Raw genomic sequence first — 24,456 nt, forward strand, 5'->3', positions numbered from 1 at the left:
CTCCAGCAGCAGGGCTGATTCTGGCGCTGCCTCACTGTTGGCTCTTTTTCAGACTGAGGCTGGGTCTTTATATTCAGGGCCGATGGGCACAAATGCAGCTTTTTCCCCCTCACTCCTGGACCCTCTCGCGGCCCCTCATCTCTCCCTGTGCCTCTTCCCGTCTCCTGCTTCCCCCTTTCTGTCGAAAACAGCCTGCCCCCCATATACATTCCTAGCTAGCCCCCTCCATTTCTGGCTGTCCATGTGGCTGTTAAAAATAAAAACAATTATGAAAATAACATTTAAATAATAGATAATACTATATAATGCATCTCACCAGTTACTTGGTTCTTTTTTCTCTTTCTGTTGTCTTAGGGGAGGTTGATTTCCGCCCCCACAAATTGACCTTGCCATTCTCTTCCTTCATCTGCCTGTTTTCTCCATCTGATTCTTTTCTTGCTTTCCAGACATAAGATAGGTCTCCTCTGCTCCATTTCCCCCCCTCTCCTTTCCCCTTGGGCAATTCCTCCCTGCTCTCCTAGCATTCCAAGATCTAATCACCTCAACCAGGTGCGAGGGAGGCTGCCATCCCTCAGGATCCCTGGGCTGGGTTTAGCGTAGTTTAAGATATCATCACCCAGAACACACATAGGACACATGAAAGATAAAGGAAAATGTCTTCTATTTGTCTGGCTTTCCTGAGAAAACTAGTGACCGTGGTCAGGATGCATAGTTTCTACAGCTGTGGCACTTAGCCTGGAACGATGATGCAGAGGGAAGCCGTCCCAGCCCCAGACCGTGTCACAGAGAGTCATCTCTTGGAAGACCATAAGAGGCTGAGCCCCATGTCTGAACCCTCCCTGGAAAAAGTTATGGGAAAGTGTATAACGTTGTTTCCTGTGAGAACATTCTAGAAAGTCCCAGATCCATTCCACTTCTTCCGCAAAATAAGAGGTGGATTATCATCAGTTATGAACCCAAATACCTAAGGGGCCCAGGAAGGTAATTTAAACGAGGAAAAGAGATACAGGTCTGGTAACTCAGGTAAAGCTAAGAACCCTTTCCCCGTCCAAAGGGGGTCAGTATGACCAGTCGTTGGCACAGGAGGATGGTGTGTAAGGGAAGCTAGAGAAACACATTATTTAATGTGAAATTTCCCAGTTTTAAAATGGTGGGCACTTATCAAAACTTTTAAAATACTTTGTGGGCTAAAGCTCATTAGCTCTGTTTGTGACCCCTGGACTAAAGGATCTAAGGTCCCTTCCCATACTTGCTCTCTAACAGTGGTCATAAATCCAGAATAATAAGAATAAAGATAATTACCAGACTTCTCACAGCTCTTTTCAGTTTATGAAATGTGTTCTCTTCATATTAGGGATATGGCAGTATATTTTAAAAACATATCCACCTGAGATATATCCACGTCAGTTGTGTTCTCTCCATCTCCCTCTCTGACCACCAGCCCAGGCAACCCCAAGGCTTCAAGGAAATGAACCCCCCAAACCCCTCCAACCCCCCCAAAAGTTAAGGACTTCATCCTAATCTTTCCAATTAAACTTGCCATGTAAAAATCCACTCCACCTTCAAAGAAGAGCTACTTCCTAAATTATTTAAATTTTGCTACTGTTCACTTTGCAAAACTTAAAGACAATCACCAAACCCACCAATAACAATGGATCAATTTCATGACTTATAAATAAATTTTATTCCTAAATAAAAGATTAACAAATTGAATGCAGCAGTTTTTTCAAAGAACAATGAATATGTGACTAAGCAGAGTTTCTTTCAAGAAGGTAAGGATGGGTTGAACATTAGAAAACCTACTAGGATAGTTCATTATATTAATGAGTCAGAATAAAAAAGGAATATAGTGATAGAGCTCAAGAGACAGTTGATATATTTAACATCCTTTCCCAATTAAAAGCTTATAGTGAACTAGGAATAGAAAAAAATTTCTTTAAAGATGATAGTGTATTTAAAGAATATCTAGGGACTTCCCTGGTGGTGCAGTGGTTAAGAATCTGCCTGCCAATGCAGGGAACACGGGTTCAAGCCCCGGTCTGGGAAGATCCCACATGCCGCGGAGCAACTAAGCCTGTGCGCCACAACTACTGAGCCTGTGCTCTAGAGCCCACGAGCCACAACTACTGAGTCCTAGTGGCCACAACTACTGAAGCCCGCATACCTAGAGCCCGTGCTCTTCGAGAAGAGAAGCCACAGCAATGAGAAGCCCGCACAATGAAGAGTAGCCCCGGCTCACCACAACAAGAGAAAACCCCGCAGCAACAAAGACCCAACGCAGCCAAAAAAAAAAAAAAAAAAGAATATCTAGCACCAACCAGGGGCAAACGTTTGCCATACCTAACTAAAAACTGAATGCTCATTACCTTGTCCTGTATTCTTCAAAAATTTTCTGAAATTTTGGCCACTGCAATACTAAGAGTGAAAACTGCATTATTTGTAGGTGATGTGATTGTTAACATAGAAATTGCAGAGAGATTGGCTGACAAGCTATTAAAACTAATAAGACATTTTCAGCGTGGTAGGATGTAAGATACATACACATAGCATTTCATAGCTTGTACGCATGTTACACACATATACACTTGAAATAATCCACTGTGATAGTTAAGTAGTTTTCAATTTTTTACTATTCCAAAAAATACAGCAATAAACATTCTTGTACAGATTATTGTGTACATTTGTCTGTTTACCTCCTTGAAATTAGTTCCTAGAAATGGAATTGTTTAATAAAAGATTATGGAAATTTCAAATTTTGATACATAATGCCAAAGAAGAGACTCAAGAATAGTGTGTGCTGGGCTTCCCTGGTGGCGCAGTGGTTGAGAGTCCGCCTGCCGATGCAGAGGACACGGGTTCGTGTCCCGGTCTGGGAAGATCCCACATGCCGCGGAGCGGCTTGGCCCGTGAGCCATGGCCACTGAGCCTGCGCGTCCGGAGCCTGTGCTCCGCAACGGAAGAGGCCACGACAGTGAGAGGCCCGCGTACTGCAAAAAAAAAAAGAATAGTGTGTGAGCAACTAAGACCCAACACAGCCAAAAATAAATAAATAAATAAATCTTTAAAGAAAAATAGTTTGCACACTCCAATTTATTCTGGTAAATGGATTGGGATAGGGATCTTCACTTTACCTTTTTTTTTCCCCCTCTTTAATTTTTGCCAAATGCTAAACCAGTTGCCCCAGTATCACTTCTCGAATAATCTTTTCTTTCCCCACTACTTTGAAATAGAATTACTCTACATATTGGAATGAAGGATATCTATATCATAGTAGGTGAAAAAATCTGTAGGTATTCTTTGATCAAGTAAAAAAATTTTAATGTGTGGAGGCATAGAAAATTTCAGAAGGAGCTTAAACTGTTCCTTTTTCATTTCCTATGGGTAGATGGTGCTTCTTTGCCTGGAAGATTCTTCCCCTCTTGTAGCTCAGGTAACTTTAATAGGAGGGCATCCTTGAAGTTTTGGCTTAAACTTCTTGGTGGGGGGGGTTGGATTGGGGGGCGGCAGACACCCTGTCCTAGGTAGGCACCCTCTCAAAGAACCCTGTACTTGCCATACTACCTGTAGACCATCCTGCACCTTTTATCTAAATTACTTCTTACTTTTTCCCTAGACTCTAAGCTCCATGAGGACTGCATATGGGTCACTTGCTCATTGCAGAGCCTAGCACAGTGTCAGTGTGTGGCAAATAACCGCCACTCACTGAGCACTTACTGTATACCAAACACCATGCTAGGCGCCTTCAATGATCACACTACGCGCTTAGATACTATTATTATCACTTCTGAGCACGAGGAAACCGAGTCGGAAGCTTGTCGCACAGGCTATCAATTCCCAGGCCTGTCTGCCTCTTGGCCACTACACTCCCTCTACGGGGATCAATAAATATCGGAGGTCATCAATAAATATCGAGGCTTGAGGATCACTTGGAGGGGACTTTGTTGAAGGGATGCAGCCCTGGAGGGTGGCTGGACTGGTAGCCCTTTAACAACCGCATTACGACCCAGACCCTCGCAGGCCCCGCCCACTCCGCGCCGAGGCCGGAAGGGAGAGGCAGGGGCGGGGGCGATCTTCCGGGGGCGGGGCGGGGCTGGCGCTGGTTGGCCGGCTTCGGCCGGAAGTCGGGAGGTTCGAGGGGGTTCGAAGACGCCGGCTTATGACGGGGAGGCTTGCGTGGAGGTTGCCTCTCCGTCCTTTCGCTCCCTGGGCCCTCGGGAAAAACCCAGCACCCCGTCCCCGTGGCCAGCCCCTTCCGCCAGGCTCTCTCCGCTCGATTTCGCCACCGTTATGTGGGAAGCGAATCCGGTGAGTAGCCGGGCGGGACGGGGCGGACCGATGGGCGGGGTTGATGGGAGAGGGCGGGAGGGGTTCCCGGGAACTACGCCCGCCCCCACCCCCACTCCCCACCCCCCAGGCCGCGCCGACCAGCTGATGAGTTCTGGGGACCCGAAGGCCCCGGCCCCGGCGTCTCGGGCAGCCCCCTTGCGAGCAGTGGAGACGGCTCGGTGGGTCCCCAGCGCCGTGCGGCTGTCCCGTCCCACTGATTGGACTCGCTGTGGTTTCTCCGCCCCCGTCCCTTCACCGTCTTTGTAAACTTGGCGTTTTGCTCTCTGGCTGGAGTTCCTGGGCTTCAGACCTGTGACTGACTTAGGCTCAGGTGTACCTGCCAGCCCCACCCCCATCCCCGTCCAAAGCGAGGGGACTTGCCCTCCGGGTCCTGAAATGGGCCTAAGGGGAACCGCCGGGGCTCCTTTTCCCTTCCTGGTGGACAGCCATGGAAAACTGGGGTGGTCGAGCGTGTGTTCTAAGCCTCTAGATGGTGAGGTTCTTAGATTTTTTTTCCCCAGTGGACAGAAACTGATGACCTGGAGCTTTTCCACTACAAGTCTTGTGTCTCCCTCCGGTATTTGCATTGTGTCTGCATGCATTTTTGTTTTACCTTGCTTTTGTACATTTATTTATTTAATATGCCGCCTTCAAAGAGTGGAATCCGCTTGCCAAGAGTATTCCATTAATCTGTTAGAATTGAAGTCGCCTAGTTACACGGCAAATAGACACTATTTACGCCTTTGAGTTGACTGGAAAAATGGCAGAATCACGTATCAGCAAATTGTTGGCCTAAATATGTGCAACTACCCCACGTACTGAGATAACTTCCTAAATTTAGTTTAATAACCCTGTTTCCATATTTGCAGTAACTCCTTTGCTGTAATCATTACTTCTTTTCTTTTCCATTCCTGGCATATATTTCCAGATAAGTTAGAGAGTTTGTCAGTAAATTTGCTTCTGTTTTTATGTTTTTACCCGGTAGAAACTAGTCTGTTGGTCTGGATTTTTTTGGTTGCGTATCATGGTTACATCCCAGGCCATCGAATAGCGATGATCATTATCTAAGACCCCCCCCCCTTTTTTTTTTTGGTTCAAACATACAATCCTTTAAGGCCACATCAGAGGAAAGTAATTGCTGGGTTTCGATTTTAGCAAAAATAATTTCAAATTGTGAGAATGTGCTCTCTGCTTATGTATTCAGTTTCACTATCTGTCATCAATAAGTTTCATTTTCTATTATATGTGTGTTTGTGTTGTATTCAGTTTTTCTTGGCAAGCCTTCTCCTTCCTGGCTTCTCCATAACATACCCTTTAGTCATCCAAGTACAAAGTCACATGTCTTAAATCCTTCATCATGTTAGAAGCTCCATATGGGCAGAGACTTTTGTCTGTTTTGTTTACTGCGGTATCCTCAGACTAGGGCACAGAGCCTGACATATAGTAGGCACTCAGTAAATATCCATTGAATTAACAAAGTGGTTGCATCAGTACTAGAAAGAGTCCTTTGCTCCCATTGTTCATTCTCCCTCCTCCATCACATATACATCAGAACTGGCTACTGGGTCACTCATGTGTTTGTGAGGATTATAAAGGCATTAATGAGTATCTCATATATTTGCTTTGTTACAGCATTATCTCACTTCTTTGGAAGGAAGGCTTGGTTTTCTCTGAAATCTCCCTAATGATTTTGCTTGATTTCAGTAGAGCAGACTGACTTTTGTTAATAGTGGCGAACCTTCCACCTACAAGCCCACATTCTTCTTTTGACCCTTATCACGCTGCTCTGATAGATCTTAATGCCCCTGTGTTTTCTTACCGGTACTGTTTTTCTTCCTCTGAGCGTATGAATGTTGTCAATAAGGACAGTTTCATTTTGTAAAAGTACAGTGAACGTTCTGCATATGGATTTCCTCTTGTAATTTGTTAGTTTCTTTGAATAGAAGAGGCATCTGAATAGTCTGTCCAGCTGTGCTTGTGGGATGAAAATTAATTTTAATGTTTCTCTAAGCCAAACACAATTGGAAAGATGAAAAAAAAAACCCACAGTGCATCCTAAAGATATCCTAAAGATAAATACAGATGACTTTTGTCATCTGTACCCACCAATTTAAATTACTGTTTACCATTTCTTTCCATTGAATGATGCATTAAATTCTGCTTTGTGGAGGAAGTCCATGGAGAACTGCTTTAACTGAAGACTTCTGCTAGTTTCTCCCTGTATTTTTTTAGTAGCTTCCATGACTTTGATATGCCACCTGTGATCTGCAAATTTATCTCCTCTTGCAAATACGCCTTCAGTGTGATACTGTATTCCGCTCGCAAGTGTTTTGAGGAAATACTGCACTGACTCTGGCCATGATAATGCTCAGAAGCAGTCACCCCTTCTACGTGGAAAGTCTCCATGACATGGTTTGAGTATATGGAAAATCACCATTGAACTTGGAACATTTTCTTGGGCGGGGGAACCCAAAACAAGATAACCAAGGAGCTATAAATAAACTTTATCTCAGTACACCATTTTATTTTATTTTTCAAGACAGTCATGAGGTCAGTGATGATTCTGTTCAAGCCTTTCACCAACCACGCCCCTTGAGGTCCCTGCCGAGGTAGAAGCAGGTTGACAGGGCATCAGGCACTCAGTTCTGGTGTGAGATCCTGGCAGTTCTCCACCCACCTGGGGGGGCGGGGGTGGCCCTGGACTGATGTCCCCCAGTGTAGGGAAATGGCAGATCTGTAGGAAGGAGTTGGAGGGGATGCCGTCACTGCCTTGACTCTGTGTACCCTGACTTTGCCCTGCCTTTTTCTGTCTCTTTGCTGCTGTCTTCCCCCTCTTTGCAGGAAACGGAGTCAGTATCAGCATTACATAGGAGGGAGTTTCAGTTTCTCTCTGACGACAGAAAGTGAAAAATGACAAACATCTGTTACGATAACAAATCATCTGTTGCAGTGATAGGACCTTACTTTGTAAAGAGTGATAAACTCTTCAAAATTCCTTTTCGTTTATTAATTCATATGATTAGAACAATCTAATGAGTTAGCTAAGGGAGAAGGAAGTGACTTCCCCAAGATCTCGCAGGTTGGGTGAGCCACAGAGTCGTTTAGCACCCATGTCCTCTCTGCCACCACCCTGCCGCTCGGTCCGGGCAGTGATAACGTTTGTAAATGGGTCCAGCGCTTTACCCGCTGAGCCTCACTTTTCTCTGTTATTTTATATTCACAGCTGCTTCCACGCTCGCTTCGCACTATGATTCTCTCCTTCCTCTGTCCAGCCTCTTGAGAGAATAGTCTTATACTTCTTGTCCTTCGTACTCAGACCTCAGCCCCCCCAGCCCCGCCTCTGCCCCAGCACTTGACTTGCTAGGGGGTCACCGAGAGTTTCCGAATCACCACGCACAGCGGCCACCTGCACACCTCACTCTCTTCTGTCATTTTGCAACAGTAATGCCACTGGAGGTGTTTCTCAAAACTCTCTTTGATTTCCTGGGACTGTATTCCTTTGGATTTCTTCTCCTTTCTATGATTCATCCTCGAATCATAATCTTGGGTGAGCTGCACTGCCTTCTTCTGCCCCTGAAATGTTCCACCTTAGCCTTTTTCTTCTCTCGGCACATCCTTTTTTTGGTGAGCCCCAAGGCTTCAGATATCTCTTTAGTGACTCTACCTGCCAAATGGACGTCTTTAGTCCTGACCCCCTTTCTGAACTGGGTGATGGACAGCTCTACTGGTTGTCCCTCCGGGAGTTCAAAGTCAGTATGTCTGAATCCAGCTCCCTCAATCACTGAGTCATTATTTCATGCAGTCAGTCAACAAACACTGAATAAACATCTATTGTCTGGAAAACACCATTCCAGGCACTAGGGAGGGGCAGGGCAAACCTGGACCAAGTCAGAGCCTGCCCTCCAGGGCCTGGAGATACAGTTTGAGTGGAGACAGTGTTACCAGAGGGCCTCTGGGGGCCTGGGAAGGTTTGTTGAAGCAAGTTACACTTGAGCTAGGTGTCCAAGTCCCAGAAGTGGTCTTGTGGGAAGGGCAGAGGAAGCAGTATGGCCAAAGGCCACGGAAGTGAGAGAGAGAATGGCCGCTACAGCTTGGATGGAGGAGTGACGTGGACAAAGCGCAAGTCCTCTGGTCGTCTCGGTGAGGACATCGCGAGAGGATGAGGGTGGGGCGCTGCGAAGACAGCAGCTGGCATCTGTGGGACATCCTGGCTGAGGAGGCAGCGTATTCGATAGACGTACCTTTGGGCTGGAGGGGGACAGAGGTAGGATGTGTTCCTGGCAGTGAAAGTTCTGGAGAATGTACTGTCTATGAAGATGTGTTCTTAGGGTCAGCGTACACTCACAGGTTCATAACTGACAGCTTTATCTTCTTGGCATTCTTTGTAATTGTTCTAGCAGTGGGTTGAGCTGAGCTGACAGAGGAGTGTGACGTGCCAGTGTTTGGTGGCTGGGGGCAGTCTAAATAGAGTATGGGGTCATCCAGTACCTCTGAGGTGGGGATTTATAAATGATTGTTCTCTTTTTTAGTGATGAGACTAAGGCTCAAAGTTGGGTGCACTTTCTGAATGAGGACAGCCAGGTTCTAAACCCAGAACTTTCTGGCTCCAGCACAGGTACTCTTCCCAATCCAACTTAGGATCTAGGCTTTAAAGTGAGTAGAAAAGACCCTGTGGGAGAGTCACAGGGACTCAGAGCTAAAGGAAGTGTTCTCGAACTGCAGGAAACCTTGATGTTTCTGTGACGCCAGCTTCTGCGTGCCTGGGCCTTTGCTAGTGACGCAGCCCACGAGCCGGAGAGAAGCACTGGGGCCTCTCCCCGGGGTTGGCGCGGCAGATGCCACACAGGCTAAGGGATGAGTCTAATAGTTTCTGGTATCAGGGGACAAAACAGAGTTTGGGAAGCAGGCTGGAGGCACGTGTTTGTGGTCGAGGCCTGAGGGATGGGGTGAGGCAGTTTGCCCATTGTGACCCGCCTGGCCTTGTGCTCAAGCAGGGTGCCGAGGTCTTTGGCTCATGCAGCTCCCCCTCTAAAAGTTAGACCTGCTTTGGAAATAATGTCTCAGGGCAATACAATACTCATGTATTTATTTAGCACCTACTATAAGCCAGTCAGCTCTAAATCCCAGGGTTTACAGTGGTGAGCAGAACAGAACAGGCTCAGCCCACACCGATTTGCAGTCTGTGCAGGGTGGCGACATTAAGCGGATAATTACACAGTAACATTGAGCTCCAGTTGTAGTAGAAGCTCTGAAAGAAAAAGTACGATGACGTGTAATTGGAGGAGCTAGTGTTGGACTTGGAGATCAGGTCAGGCCACCCAGTGAAAGTTAATTCTACAGCGATCTGAAGGATTGAGCAAGAGTTAGCCACGGAGAGGCTGGGTGGGAGGGGAGGAGGGCTGTTCAGACAAACGAGACAACCTGAGCAAAGGCCCCGGGGCAGAAAGGAGCTTGTGAGAGAAGCCACTGCACTGGAATGCAGTGAACCAGGAGTTAGGGCCAGCAGGTAGGTAGGAACAAGCCATGTGTGGCTTTGTGGCACATGTTTAGGATTTGAAATTTGTCCTTGGAGGAGTGGGAGCCGTCGAAGTGTTTTACACAGGAAGTGACGTGAACATACGTGCGTTTTGAAAAAGATCATTCTGGCTGCTGTGTGGAACACGAGTTATTTACTAGAGAGTGTACGAGGCAGATGATGGCTTGCCACCCATAACCGTGTCTGCGTCACCAGGAACTGGGAATGTGTTCAGTCCCAGAGCAAAGGGGAGTTAAGATTGCTGATCAGCCGACTACTGACAGGGAAATTATCTTGGATTATCCAGGCTGGGTCCTTAAAAGTATCCATGGAAAATGCAGACAGAAGTGAGTCGATGTGAGGATGTGAGGATAATCAAAGATACCAAGGGCAGGGAGGCGGGATTGGGGGGTTGGGTTGACATATACACACTGTTGATGCCATGTATAAAATAGATAACTAATGAGAGCCTACTGTATTGCACAGGGAACTCTACTCGGTGCTCTGTGGTGACCTAAATGGGAAGGAAATACAAAAAAGAGGGGATCTACATATATATGCTCATATAACTGATTCACTTTGCTGTACAGTAGAAACTAACACAACATTGTAAAGCAACTCTAATCCAATAAAAATGAATTAAAAAAACCAAAGATATACAAGGTTGCTGGCTTTGGAGATGAAGGGGACCACGAAGCAAGGAATGTGATAAGCTTCTAGAAGCAGGAAAAGCCAAGGAAATAGATTCCTGCCCACGCCCCCACCCAGCCCCCCGCCGACAGCCTCCAGACAGGAATCACTAGTTGATTTTAGTCCAGTGAGTCCCACGTCAGACTTCAGCAGAACTGTAAGATAAGAAATTGTGTTCCTTTAAGCCACTAAGTTAGTGGTAATTTGTTCCAGCAGCAATTAAAAACTTACACAGAGAGGGAGGGAGATGCAGGAGGGAGGAGATGTGGGAACATATGTGTACGTATAACTGATTCCCTTTGTTATAAAGCAGAAACTAACACACCATTGTAAAGCGACTATACTCCAATAAAGATGCAGAAAAACAAAACAAAAAAAACGTACACAGAGAGCATCAGAAGGTCTGTTCAAAGACACTTAGAAACCTACAGTGTAGTCCAGGGTGAGGGTGAAGGGGACTTGGACTAAGCGGGAGAGAGACAGGAGTGGGTCAACCCAGGCTGCACTTCGAGTGATGGAGGCTGGGTTCCTGGCCGGGGCAGCCGGGAAGAAGGACCACTTTCACTGAGGCGGGGAGACTGGGAAAGGGGACGATGTGGAGGGACCGGGAGTTTGGCTTGGGGCCTGTGATAGGTTTAATGTGCCTGTGAGGCATTCAAGTAAAGAGTCAAAGGGGCAGTTGGATAAGTGAGTGGAGCTCAGAGGAGAAGGCGGGGCTACAAATGGCTGTTTATGGCCTCAGCCTATATAGACAGAAGGCGCTTAAAATCTTGGGAGCAAGTGAGATCCCTAGGACAGTGTTTCTCAATTTTCAGCACTTACGCAGATCACCAATTTTAAACAATATTTTGTTGTTCATTTTAATTTTATATTACGTGTTTTAAAAATGAATAATGTTTTTATTGTTAAAAAGATGACATTTTTGCAGCCTCTTACAGAGTATCTAACTTGATGGGTAGCTTGAGATGTGGGTTAGACCCAGACACTTGAATTTTTTACCCTATATTTCTATTAAAATAGGAAATCCCATGCTGTAATTATAGATTGTCAAGATTTGCAACTAGTGTTTGCTGGCCCTGTTAGATGTTTTGGAATACCAAGATAAAACACAGACTGAGAAGTTATGGGAATTCTGGGACTATACCTAGTCCCTGAAGACTATTCCTAGAGCTCTGTCAGTTGCCAAATTGATACACTTATAATATTAAATAACTGTAGGGGTGGATGTTTCAACCGGCCGGCGTGTTTGGAAGCAGGGAGTGAAGGGATTCTGGACCTACTTCAGTCTCCGGAAAATATCTGTTCATGTTTTCTTGTAACGTTGGCTCTGTTCTTTATACAGCCACAATAGTAAAGTCAGTCTCACTCTCTGAAGAGTAAAGAAAACCATCAGATTCTGGGAAGAAATCACGGCCTAGCAATTGAGCCACTTGCAGCATAGTTTGCTGACTTTGAGAAATCTGGTATCTTACTCTCAGCATTAAAATTTGGGGTATTTTGGCCTTGAAATAGTAGGTTCCAGTTATTTATGTTGCTGACTATGTTTCAGCATCTACTTCAGTAGGCCTCTGGAAATCAAGAATGACCATTGGTATTATTAGCATCATGAAGAAACATTTTTATCTCATCCCTCCTTTCAGAAACTCTTGTCAGCACTTCTGTCCTTGACAGCTAGTAAACTTAGGTGGGAAGAGTCATCTTGCACAACACACTGCCGTTGCTTTCCTCAGCGTCTGAGAGCACATACTCTGAGTTGTCAAGATTTGCTGGTATTCAGTTTTCACTGTTTCCTTCCACACTCGGTTACAATCAGGAGGCACATTGGTGCCTTCTGACTGTCCCAGATGTTTAAAACATCTTTTAGGAACCCAGCCGCACCTTTCCTTGCTATTCGTGCAGCTCATGCTCTGTCAGTTTTGAATGGATTGCACCTTTTTTCAGCCCGTATCACACCTCACAGAAATACCATCGCCTGAATGAAAACTGACTTCCCTTGTACCGTGAGCTTCCACCCACAAGCAGAACAAAAAATTGTCGAGTATTTCTACCCCGTTACGTACTACCTGTACTGCAAGAACGGATTTGTATTTTTGCTCAGGTAGTTTGTTCAGTTTTAAAACTAAACATGTTGAAACACTCAAGTGATAATAACTGCTTTTCTATGTCATGTGCCGTTGATAAGATGTGACTTCCAACAGAGTCATTTAATAAAGAAATTTTGTCAGTAGTTTGTTTATTTTTTTTGTTACAACAATTAAATTGGGCATTAAATTTGGATTGACAGCCTCTCAGCAATATTCAGATTTTTACCAGTTTTAGCTGGGTGATGCCCCTTTAGTCTTGGTCCCTTCTCTGTCCTTATCAACAAAGCAAGTTGACTTGGGGCTCTGTTAGAAGATTATGTGAAAATTTATTTGGTTTTACACCATTGTATTTGCTGAACACTAGCTGACATGAACTGAGTAACAGACTGAACATATTGAGATGCTATGAAAATAAAAGGATTTTTGTGAAAATTGTAATTAATCTTATATTTCAGCTTTGCAAACTGTATGTGATCAAATTTCTTTCATTACTTTTTTTCTGTGAAAAATGCCTTTGAACTACCTCCTAATTCTTGAGGACCATGTTTTAAAGATGCTGAGAAAGACAAAAAAGGGCTAAGACTGAGCCCCGGTAACCTACAGGTTATAGGCTGAACCAAAGTAAAGTTGCAGAGGATTGAGAGTTTGTGGCCAGAAATCTCAGATGATCTGGAGAGAGTGATTTAATGGAAACCAAGAAAAAAGTAATGCAGGACAGTGGGTAAACTGTGAAATGTTACTGAGAGGTCAAATAAGACAAGGTCTGATAAAAGTGCATAGGATTTGGTAACTTGAAGCTCATTGGAGATCCTAGCAAGTGCCTCCTTGTGTGTGTGTGTGTGTGTGTGTGTGTGTGTGTGTGTGTGTGTGTGAGAGAGAGAGAGAGAGAGAGAGAGAGAGAGAGAGAGGCAGATGGTGGTGGGAGATATTAGCCCAGAAGCTAGAAAACTAAATTAGAGTGGGTTTTGGCATGCATGGAAAGTGAAGAAATAAACACTGTGTGTAGACACACAAAGAGTTATAAGCCACCAAAGGAGATAAAGTGGAATCCTGAAAAGAAGGTATATGATAAGGGAAACAAAGAACAGATGGGACAGAGCAAGATGATAAACTTGAACCTAAGCATATCAATAATCATTCCACAATAAATGCTCTGAACACCCCAATTAGAAGGCAGATTGTCAGATTGGATTAGAAAGCAGGACCCAACTGTAAGTTGTCTACAAGAAACAGGCATTGAATGCAAAGACACAAGTAGGGGGACTTCCCTGGTGGCGCAGTGGTTAAGAATCCACCTGCCAATGCAGGGGACACAGGTTCGAGCACTGGTCCGGGAAGATGCCACATGCCGCGGAGGAACGAAGCCCGTGCGCCGCAACTACTGAGCCTGCTCTCTACAGCCCGCGAGCCACAACTACTGAGCCCGCGTGCCTCAACTACTGAAGCCCGCGTGCCTCGAGCCCATGCTCCGCAACAAGAGAAGCCACTGCAATGAGAAGCCCGTGCACCGCAATGAAGAGTAGCCTCTGCTCCCCACAACTAGAGAAAAGCCTGCGTGGGACAGTGAAGACCCAACGCAGCCAAAAATAAATAAATAATAAATTATTTTTAAAAAGACACAAGTAGAATAAATAGAAAGAGATATACAGTGCTAACACTAGAGAGAAAGCTTGTGTGTTATGTTAATATTAAAGTAGGTTTTAGAGATATTAGTGATAAAGAATGTCATTTCCTAATGATAAAGAGGTCCGTCAATCAGTAACAATCCTAAACATTTATACACCTAATAATAGAGTGTCAAGATACATGAAACAAAACTAGTAGAGCTGTAAAGAGAAGTAGGCAAATCCCATTATAGTTGGAGGTTTTAATACCCCTCTCTGAATAATTGATAGAATTGGTAGAAATAAGCAAGGATGTAGAAGACTTGAACATCATCAACCAACTTGGCCTAATTAATATTTATAGACCAGTACACCAGCAACAGCTGAGTACACACTTTCTTCAACTACACAGAGAACATTTAACAAGATAGACCATATTCTGGGCCATAAAAGGAGTCCCAATACATTTAAAAGAATTCAGGTCTTATAAACTACACTATCTGATTAAAATGGAATTAAATTAGAATTCAATAAAAGAAAGATCTGTAAGATCCTCGAGTATTGGTAAATAAATAGCACGCTCTAAAATAACCCATTGATCAAAGAAATAAAAAGGGAAAATAGAACATATGAAAGCATATCAAATTTGTGGTATGCTGCTACGACAGTTCTTAGAAGGAAATTTATAGCTGTACTGATGTTTACGTCAAAAAAGAAATGTCAGAAATCAATGACCACAGCTTCCTCCTTAAGAAATGAGAGAAGAGCAAGTTAAGCTCAAGCAGGAGCAAAGAAATAAAGTTTAGAGTGCAAAGCACTAAAATGAAAACGACAGAGAAAAGGAAACCAAAAGGAAAAAGAAAAAGAGGGGATACAAATTACCGACATTGAGAATGAGAGCGATAATATCACTACATAGTCTGCAAACGTTAAAGGATAATAATGGAATGTTATGAACAACTTAATGTCAGTCAGTGTGACAGCTGAGATGAAATGGATGTATTTTCTAAGACACAAACTACCAGAGCTCCCTCAAGAAGAAATAAATCACGTGAATGGCCCAACATCTACCAAAGAATTTAAATTTAAAGAAAAAGCCTACCCACAAAGAAAACTCTAGGCCCAGTGGTTTCACTGGTGAATTCTAACAAACATTTAAGGAAGAAATAATACCATTCTGCACAAACTTTCACAATATAGAAACAAAGGTAATTCTTCACAACTCACTCTGTGAAACTGGCATTACCCTAATTCCAAAACCAGTCAAAGACATTATACGACAACTACAGACCAATATCCCTAATGAACATAGATGCAAAAATTCTAAACAAAATTTTTGCAAATCAAACCTAACAGTATATAAGAAGGTTAATGCATCATTATCAAATGATGTTTATCCCCCAAATACAAGGTTTGTTTAATATTTGAACAGCATCAGTGTAACTCATTGTATAAGCAAACTAAAATGAAAAACTGTGATTATTTCAATGCATGCAGAAAAAACATTTGACAAAATCCAGTATCTGTTCCTGATAACAGACCCTCAGCAACCTTGGACAGGAAGACAACTTGTTCAGCCTGATACGGGGTGTGCAGAAAAGGTTAACTCAGCAGGCCTGGGTTGCTCAAACCTTGCACATTCTCAAGAAAGGCCTGTTTCCGTGACTGTCCTTTGCCTAGCTCCAGAGAACTGAACTCCTGGAATGGTTTGTCTCGTGAGTGTATCTGCATGCCTGAGAACTTCAGCCATGCTCCACCAGTCTGTCCAGAAAGTTTATACTAGCAGTGTGATTTGTGGTGAGTTCCTTCCCTCTGGAGATCTGGAACTTCAGCAGCTGAGGTCATTCACACAGGCGCTATAGGCTTACATGACTAACTCCCAATAAAAACCCTGGACACTGAGGCTCAGGTGAACACCCCTGATAGGCAATACTTTGCAGTTGTCACACATGGTTGCTGGGAGAATTAAGTGTGTCCTGTGTGACTCCACTGGGAGGGGCCGCTTGGAAGCTTGTACATGGTTTCCTCAGGACTTCATCCCACCTACTTTTTCCCCTGTGTTTATTTCACTTTGTATACTTTTACTGTAATAAACTGTAACCATGAGTAGAACAATTTCTGAGTTCTTATGAACTAGAGAGTGGTCTTGGGGACCTCTGATGACACAAGGGGCATCTGCAAAATACTTGTATCTAATATCAAACTTAGTAGTCAAAGGCCAAATGCTTCCTCACTAAGATCAGGGACAAGGAAATAATGCCTGTTCTTTATTCAGCATTGTACTGGTGATTACAACCAGTGCAGTAAGGCATGAAAAAGAAATAACAGGCATCAATATGCTAGAAGAAAGAAGTAAAGCTATCTTATCTATCTATCTAATGCCTATAGAAAATCTGATGGAATGTCCAAAAAATCTCCTAGAGCTAATAAGTGAGTTTAATAAGTTTGCTGGATACAGGAACCATATCCAAAAATCAGTGTATCACTATGTACTAGCAACATTCAATCAGAAATTGAAATTTAAAATGCAATCCCATTTGCAGTAGTATCAAAAATATGAAATACTTAGTTGTGAATCTTGCATAAGTGACATGCAGGACTGTACACTGAAAACTATAAAACATTGAAATAGTTAAATAAGATCTAAATAAGTCAAGAGATGCACCTCATTCATGGGTTGGGATACTCCATATTGTTGAGATGCCAATTCTTCCAGATAGGTCACTATGCAATCCCAATCAAAATTGAAAAGATCTAACCAAAGCAGTTCTGAAAAAGAAGAATAAATTTGGAGTGCTAACACTACAGTGTAGTATTGGTATCAAGATAGAGAAAATGTTTATTAGAACAGAATAGAGGGTCCAGAAATAGACCCACAAACAAACAGACAACTGATTTTCTATAAAAGTAAGACTCAGTGGAGAAAGGATAGTTCAACTCAGTGTTTGGTCAGAGGTTATGTTTAACCCCCTTGTGCCAGTGAGGCTACCCCCCTGTGTTGATGGATCTGTGTGCAGCCTTGGGAATGCTGTCCTGTCTGCCCCATGACCTGCTCTGACTGCTCCTGGGTAGATACAGCCTAGAGCTTGTGCACAGCCTTCCCGACTCCCACCGTTGACTATAATCCCAGGAGGGCTTTCTTGGCTGTCCCTGGTTCTCTATATTAAATTTCTGCCTACTGTGCCATTCTGCTTGTATCAGAGCTCCGGGCCTCTCCTTAATTGTTTTTCATCAGAGATTTCCATTTTTTTCGATAATGCTCTTAGACGTGAGGTTCTCTATACTCGGTTACACGTAGACTCAGTCCCCTCAGGCAGAGTCATGGATCTCTTTGTCCTTAGGATGTGCTTTTCCCCCTGCAGTAGAACCCCTGTGTCACTGGAGCTGGAGTTGGGAGCCCACTCTTCCCAGAGTGACACCCTGGGCGGGAGGGGTGGTGGCAGCCCCTGGTCTACTTGACTTAGCCCTCCTGCCATGAAACCACTACCCTAGAAACCACCCTGTACCTGGGTGGGAGCAATCAGGGCCCAGTATTCACAGCTGGCTGGGCCTGGACTGGAGCTTCCACCAAATGAGTGGGGACCGGGTAGAGGAAAGGAGATCAGTCCTCTGTGTTGCCTGCCAGGAGTAGACCTTCTGCACTTGTGGGCAGCCTGACCCTTCCAGGGTGAAATAGGCCCAGATTGGGAGCTGGAGGGAAAGGGAGCCCCTGTCTTCTCGTCTGCAACACTGAGCGGGTGGGGTGGGGAGTGGTGGATCAGATCTCACCCCAAATGTCAGACCGTTGCCTGTTCTGGAGATTTAGTAGATTTTCTTGAATAAATATTTCTCTATTTGCTAGATGATCTTAAGACAATTTCCAGAGACATTAAATGTTGTTGTTCTTTTAAATAATGCCCACCAGTTAAAATGCAGTTTTGCTGGGGAGGGGCCCACTGCACTCCTTACTCTGTCATTCCAAAAGTTCCACCCTGTTTGTAAGCTTTCAGTATCCAGTTTTGGACCTTCGTCCTGTAAGAGACAAGGAAGTTTGCATTACAACTATGATTTCCTCGAGGTGTTATGTTTCTCCTAACAAAATAAATTATATTCTGTTTATTTTAATAAGCTCATCAGAAAGGTTGTAACCAGTCTGGAAGGTGGCATTATTTTTCTCCCATAGACAAGGATTTTGCTTTTAAGCCCATCTTGTACCCGGCCTTTCAATTTGATGATCCAGATTGATTGCTCCCAGGCTCCATAAATACTCCGGTTGGAATAGCTAGCATCGTAGACAGGTTCCACCAGCATACCCATTGCACTGGAAAATTTACAAAACCCCCTTCCAATTTATACTAGCCTTTTTGTCCTCAGCCTGAAGTGCAGGAAGTATCATCGTCTGCCAATTAAAAACCGGAAAAGCGAGGCCGATTATGGTGTTGTGGCTGATCTAATTCATTCCACTGACATTCATTCACTGCCTTTTCCCTGGTGGACACCTGGCGCACACTCCTTTTGTTGCCTGTAAATGTATTCTATCCTAGATCCATTATCACTCTGGTTACAGTATTTTAAAGTTATTCGTTGAAGCTTGACTTAACTCTTTGAGCCTAATTATACAGAACAGCCATTCCTTTCGAGGATGAACTTGTAGAAAACCATGAGTCAGTCTTAGGAGCTGAGTCTGAGTCTTTGGAAAGAAAGCCGTAGCATCTGTGAAGCAAAGCAGTCACATTCAGCTTTGGCCCCAGAGGAGAGAAGGAACAACTGTCCATGTAGGAAAATGAGGCAGGGGACCAACAACTTAGGGAAGAGCTGACGGTCCAGAGGCCTCGGGTGTTTCTAGAATCTTCTTTGAACTGCCAGCTCCATGATTCTAGACAACATAATTGTATCTTCTCTGCTTCGGTTTTTTTCCCTAAAGTTAATTGGAGAATGACTTCTCCTGTGCTTTGGGTTGTACAGGAAAAAATTAGTGTAAACTGCCAAGGAATTTTATAAAATTTGAAGCGCTTCAGGGCAGTGGGGGCTGTCTGTGGTGCTGCCCTCTCCACGTAGGGATGAATATGAGATGAGTCTGTCCTACCCATCTCCCCCTGCGAGAGCTGCTTATGACAGGAAGCTCTGAAAGGACTTTTGTGAAACACGTCCACTTGTAACCTGGCTCACGGCTTGGTCTTGGGAACAGTGTGACGTAGCAAAACACACATGTTGCATGTATGCTGTGTAAACGGGGCTTTCCTATTTCCCATTCCCTTTTCTCCTAGATGGAACTCATAAGCCACATATTTATCTTAACTATTTCCTTGAATCTCATCCTTCCAAATTTTTCTGGTTATTTTCAGAAGAAAAAAAAATTTGTCAATCTCGCTTTCTTTGTCTCTCAGAGTAAAATGAGCAAATTATGTGAACAATAAATAATAGAAGGAAGAGCAGGTGTTGTGAATAGTTAACCTACACAACTGATCTTAAATTTTAAATCATTGCCTTTTTTATTGGGTTAAAATAGATAAGGTAAATAGTGGGCCCCAAATCTGCAGCTCTTGTTCCTAGGGTGTTCTGGTTTTCATTTCTTAGTGGCCAATCCACTTTAAAACATGAAGGAAAAATCCCGAACATAATCACAGAGCATCCCTTGGAGAGAGTTTCCGAACGTGAATGAGAAAATAACAAGCCCCATTCCGTGAGCTCAGGTACTGTGCCTGGTGCTTCACTGCAGTACCGAGCATCACCTCCCCCAGCAGCCCCGGGAGGAAGGAGCCTTTCATCTAGGTTCTGTGAGGAGGAAGCTGTGGCCTTAGCAAGGCCATGGAAACTTATCCCAGGTTACACCACTCCTGTACACTTTAAACAATGAAATTTAAAGCAGATATTTTCCAGATTACCCAAGTATAATACATATTCTTTGTTAAAAAAAAAAACACAGAGATATAGAAAAACCACATTTTTAACAAATCAGCAGAAACCATATAAGTTTATATGTGTGTATATGATGAAACACACACACACACACACACACACACACACACACACACACACACACACAGAGCAAAGCCTGACAGTTGCACAGTAAGCAAACAGTATTGATTAACCCTGGCGAAGGAAGGTGAGAGGTGCCAGGAATGGAAGTGATAGTCAGAAAGAGTCTTCAGCTTTATCTTATATGTTCTGGTTTTTTGCAAGGAGAGATTTTCATGTGTTAGCTGTGCAAATTTAAATTAATAATTTAAAAACCCTTAAAGAATGAGGACAGAAGCCGCATTCCAGGTAAAGTTGAACCTTCTTTGACTAACTTCTTTGCTCCTTTTCTGATGACCTCTTCTGCATCACAGTCTCCACCCAAGAATGTTTAAAACTTTTCAAAGATAATGTGTACATAATATAGGCAAGATTATAAAGTCATTGATAAGGAAGTATAAGGTAGTATTCTGTGGTGCTTACATGGACAGACCCTGGATCCAGACTGCCTGGCTTTGAATCCTGGCTTCCCTGTTGTGTGACCTCCTCATTTATAAATTTGAGGTATTAATAGTACATATCTTAAAGGGTTGTTGTGAGGCCCAGATGACTTATTATTTGTGCAGTACTGAGGACAGTACCTGGCACGTAGTAAGAGCCCTATAAGGATTACTATTATTATGATCCTAATATTCAGGAAAAACTATGATAAATGTTTATGTATCCATCCAGACTTTTTCTGTGTGTATGTACATATGCGTATACCCACATCTGTATTTCATATGGGTAAATATAGCTGTATTTTTTATTAAAATCAGATCATACTATTTCTGTTTATCGTAACATTCTTTGTACTCAACACTGTATGTTATAAACATCTTTCTGTGCCACTAAATGAAATATGAATACTTTATTTATTTGGCCACACTGAGCGGCTTGCAGGATCTTAGTTCCCCAACGAGGGATTGAACCCAGGCCCCGGCAGTGAAAGCGCTGAGTCCTAACCCCTGGGCCGCCAGGGAATTCCCGAAATATTAATATTTAAAACAAAAATCAGTTGTATTTGGTCTTAACTAGTTGTGATAGTGGATCCTTTTGACCAAATACGTGAACATTTGATAAGTCAGAAATTTCTTGGCATTAAACTGAGAATCTGGAGTGCTCATAGGTGTTGATACAGCTTACTTAAGTGGTTTGCGTGGACATTGGTATATCCACCTAAGTGTCCGATTGTTTGTCTTGTTTGTTAAGTGTGAGGGTAATCAACATTTTTTAAAATAAAGACCAGATTTTTTAATCAGATCGTGGACAGTTTAAACAAAAAATTAAGTTTGTGGTTTATTTCATAATCCCAAACTGAATCTTTCCTTTTTCTTTCTAAACAGTCCACTATGGAATTTTTCTTATAAGCAATTAACCCAAAACACCCAAATCATTTCTGTAGCAGTTGCTGCTAAAAAACTGGAATGTTAAGGCCCATGTCCAAGATAGATGTGCAGATGTGATAATTTTACATTTTAAAATGTTTATCTTCAGAGCTAGTATGCAAGATAGAATGCTATTTGTCAACCTCACTGTTGGAGCACAGCTCTTTGTGAGAAGAAAAATGATATGTGAAAAGCACTCTGGTTGTTAAAAGAACAATTTCTTCCTCTCCCTCTTCCCGGCACTTCAGGAGATGTTTCACAGAACAGAAGAATTCTTATCCAAGACTGCAAACAGCGAGACAGATGAGATGGACACGTCGGACACGCAGTGGGGCTGGTTTTACCTGGCAGAGTGCGGGAAGTGGCACATGTTTCAGGTAGCGCCCCTCGGGCGGAGCAGGCGGGGTTTAGACTCACCGAGCACCGTTGTGCCGGTGTGAAAAGGGAGTCCGGGCGGCACCCGAAAGAAATCAAACCTCAGGGAAGTCAGAGGGTGGAACGAAAAGAAAAATCAGAAATTCTTCTGGTCCTTTTCCTTTCCCCAGGTTTTCACAGTGTTTACTTAGAAGAAACGGTGTGTGTTTTCTGTGTGGCCAGAGTGCAAGCGTGACTGAGGGGTACGTGGTCTCGGCACATGGGAGCAAGGCCAGGCCTGCTTTGGTGGACAAAGGGAAGGGGAAGCGACCGAGCCGGTCTTAAACGCCTCTGTGCTCCTGGTGTTAGGTTAGGGGGTGTAGAGGTATCTTCTCCTCCAGCCTCACAGCAGCCCGAAAGCAGATGCTAGCACTCTGTCTTACAGCCGAAGACAGTGCGACTCGGAAAAGTTACTTTAATTGGTCTTGAGTCACACAGCTCATTAACGGTTAAGCTGAGACCTAAACCCATACTCAAGAGCTTGTGGACTTTTTTTTTTTGCTTACGAGGCTACTTAAAGAAGATTTGATTTGAGCCACTTAAGATGTGTAATTTTGGCAATAATTTGGAAACACTGTAATACTTTGGAAAAAGTCCTTATAACCCGTTATCCAAGTTTCTTCGCTGGAAATTCTTAAGCTATTTTCCATATGCTGTCTTAGCTGTGATTCTCCCCGTGTGTTGGGAACTAGAACAGGTGATTAGTAAGTTTCCTCTGTCCCTCCGCTCCCTGTCTCCGTCCCCCATTACTGCCTTTGTGGCCAAGCCATTCCTATGAACAGCTGGTAAATGAACTTTCTGGTTTGTCTTAAAGCCGGATACCAACATTCAGTGTTCAGTTAGCAGTGAAGAGATCGAAAAAAGCTTCAAAACAAACCCTTGTGGCTCCATTTCTTTTACTACTTCCAAATTCAGCTACAAGATAGACTTTGCAGGTATGTTTTTTTCCCTAATAGTCGTGTGTTCTTAGTATGTTGATATGGTGAAATCTGCAGTTCTGAAAATCAGGATTAGTTGACATACTTGCAAACAACAGAGTAAATCCTTTTTGTAACACATAAAAATACCTGTACAAAAATTCAAGATTTAAAATCTTTTTGAGCAACATTGCCTTTTATAAAGGTTATTTATATGCTTATAGATGCTAACATATATGGAGACTGTCATGTATTTTCCTGTAATGCTCCTCTTCTAAGGAACACAAAACACCTCTAAGCCATTGTTTTATTCATCATCCTCTCGGCTTTTTGAAACAGGTAGGATCAGTCAGATATTTTAAGGATCAGTCAGAGAGGTTACACGACAGGGTCATAGGTAGCTGGATTGAGTTTTAAGACCAAAGTTCAGCTGAATGACCCATCTCTTGGTGTCTTTCCTAGGAGACTACTACTCTTCAGTGGACGTTGCCTCCTGCCACTTTCTGATTTTGTTGGCTCTTTCACAGATTAACCAGCTAATCTGGAAATCAGCCCCGCTTTATATTTCATCCATGATACACGGGCATGTTTTTAGGAACCCCGTGAGAAACCTGTTGGACTCACCCTGCAGTTTCAAGCTGCCAGCCTCAGCTGTTTACTGCTTAGAGGCAAGCAGAACCTGGAGGGGGAGGCTTTCTTAACAAAAGCGCCTTTGGGCTGCCACACAGCTCAGGCCTCTAGATGTTCTTTCCTATTTTCTGTGAGTAGAGTCCTTCTGACAGAGGCAGTGCTATACTGTGGTGAGGGAGGGTGTTGAAACCCTGGCAGATCCCCTTGGAGGGTCCAAGGCCCAGTCATGCTGGAGGAGATTTGTCCACGAAGACACTGATGGAATCAGACCTCTAACGACTGTTGTGCCCCCAGAGTTAGTGTTTTTTTTTAATCAAGGGTTAAAGCCATTAGATTCTTACTCCTGACTAAGCATAACATATTTTACGACATTAGGCAAATAGGCTGCCTTTAAGGGGGTCCGACATTTGTCTTAGACAGAAGGTGTCAGCAGACACTTCAGTCCCGTGTACACCTGTCGGTGTTGAAGCCATACTGAGACATCACAATGTGCAGACATCAAGCTTCATGTAGAGCACGGAGTTTGTCAGAGCTTTTGGTAGGTAGCCCAGCAAGCCGCATTTTCTGAAAGAATATTTTCTAGTAAGCTGTATTTTTTGGAAGTTTTCTCTCAGACGGTGCAGTTTATTTAAGTCTTTATCAAAGAATAGGAGTCACATATGATAGCGCCAGCTCCCGCTCCTCTCTGTGATGACACTGTTTCAGAGGCACAGGTACTAGCATTCCCCGTGTACCACTTGTAAAGTTAGCCCCCATGGTTCTGCCACAAGCCAGCTCGGCTTCTCTCTAAAAATGGTGAAAAGCAGACTCAATACGAGGTAGTGTGAGAAGAACGCTGCACAGGCGTCACTGCATGTGCTGGGATGACCTTTCTTTTTCCCTGCGCGGTGGTCACGCCAGTGTGTGCAGAGC

At 43.6% G+C, this 24,456-nt stretch overlaps 1 protein-coding gene across 1 annotated transcript in view; it reads left to right on the forward strand.

The window, feature by feature from the left end:
• Positions 1–4,168: 4,168 nt before the first annotated feature.
• The window catches only part of PARP11 (poly(ADP-ribose) polymerase family member 11), a 34,119-nt gene continuing 13,831 nt past the window's right edge, over positions 4,169–24,456 (forward strand). The window contains exons 1-3 of the mRNA XM_007469447.1: positions 4,169–4,305; positions 21,832–21,960; positions 22,812–22,932. Coding sequence (XP_007469509.1) covers positions 4,288–4,305; positions 21,832–21,960; positions 22,812–22,932 — 268 coding nt within the window. The 5' untranslated portion in view covers positions 4,169–4,287. The remainder of the gene's footprint in view (positions 4,306–21,831; positions 21,961–22,811; positions 22,933–24,456) is intronic.

The sequence above is a fragment of the Lipotes vexillifer genome, unplaced genomic scaffold (assembly GCF_000442215.2).
Source record: "Lipotes vexillifer unplaced genomic scaffold, Lipotes_vexillifer_v1.1 scaffold395, whole genome shotgun sequence".
Lineage (NCBI taxonomy): Eukaryota > Metazoa > Chordata > Mammalia > Artiodactyla > Lipotidae > Lipotes > Lipotes vexillifer.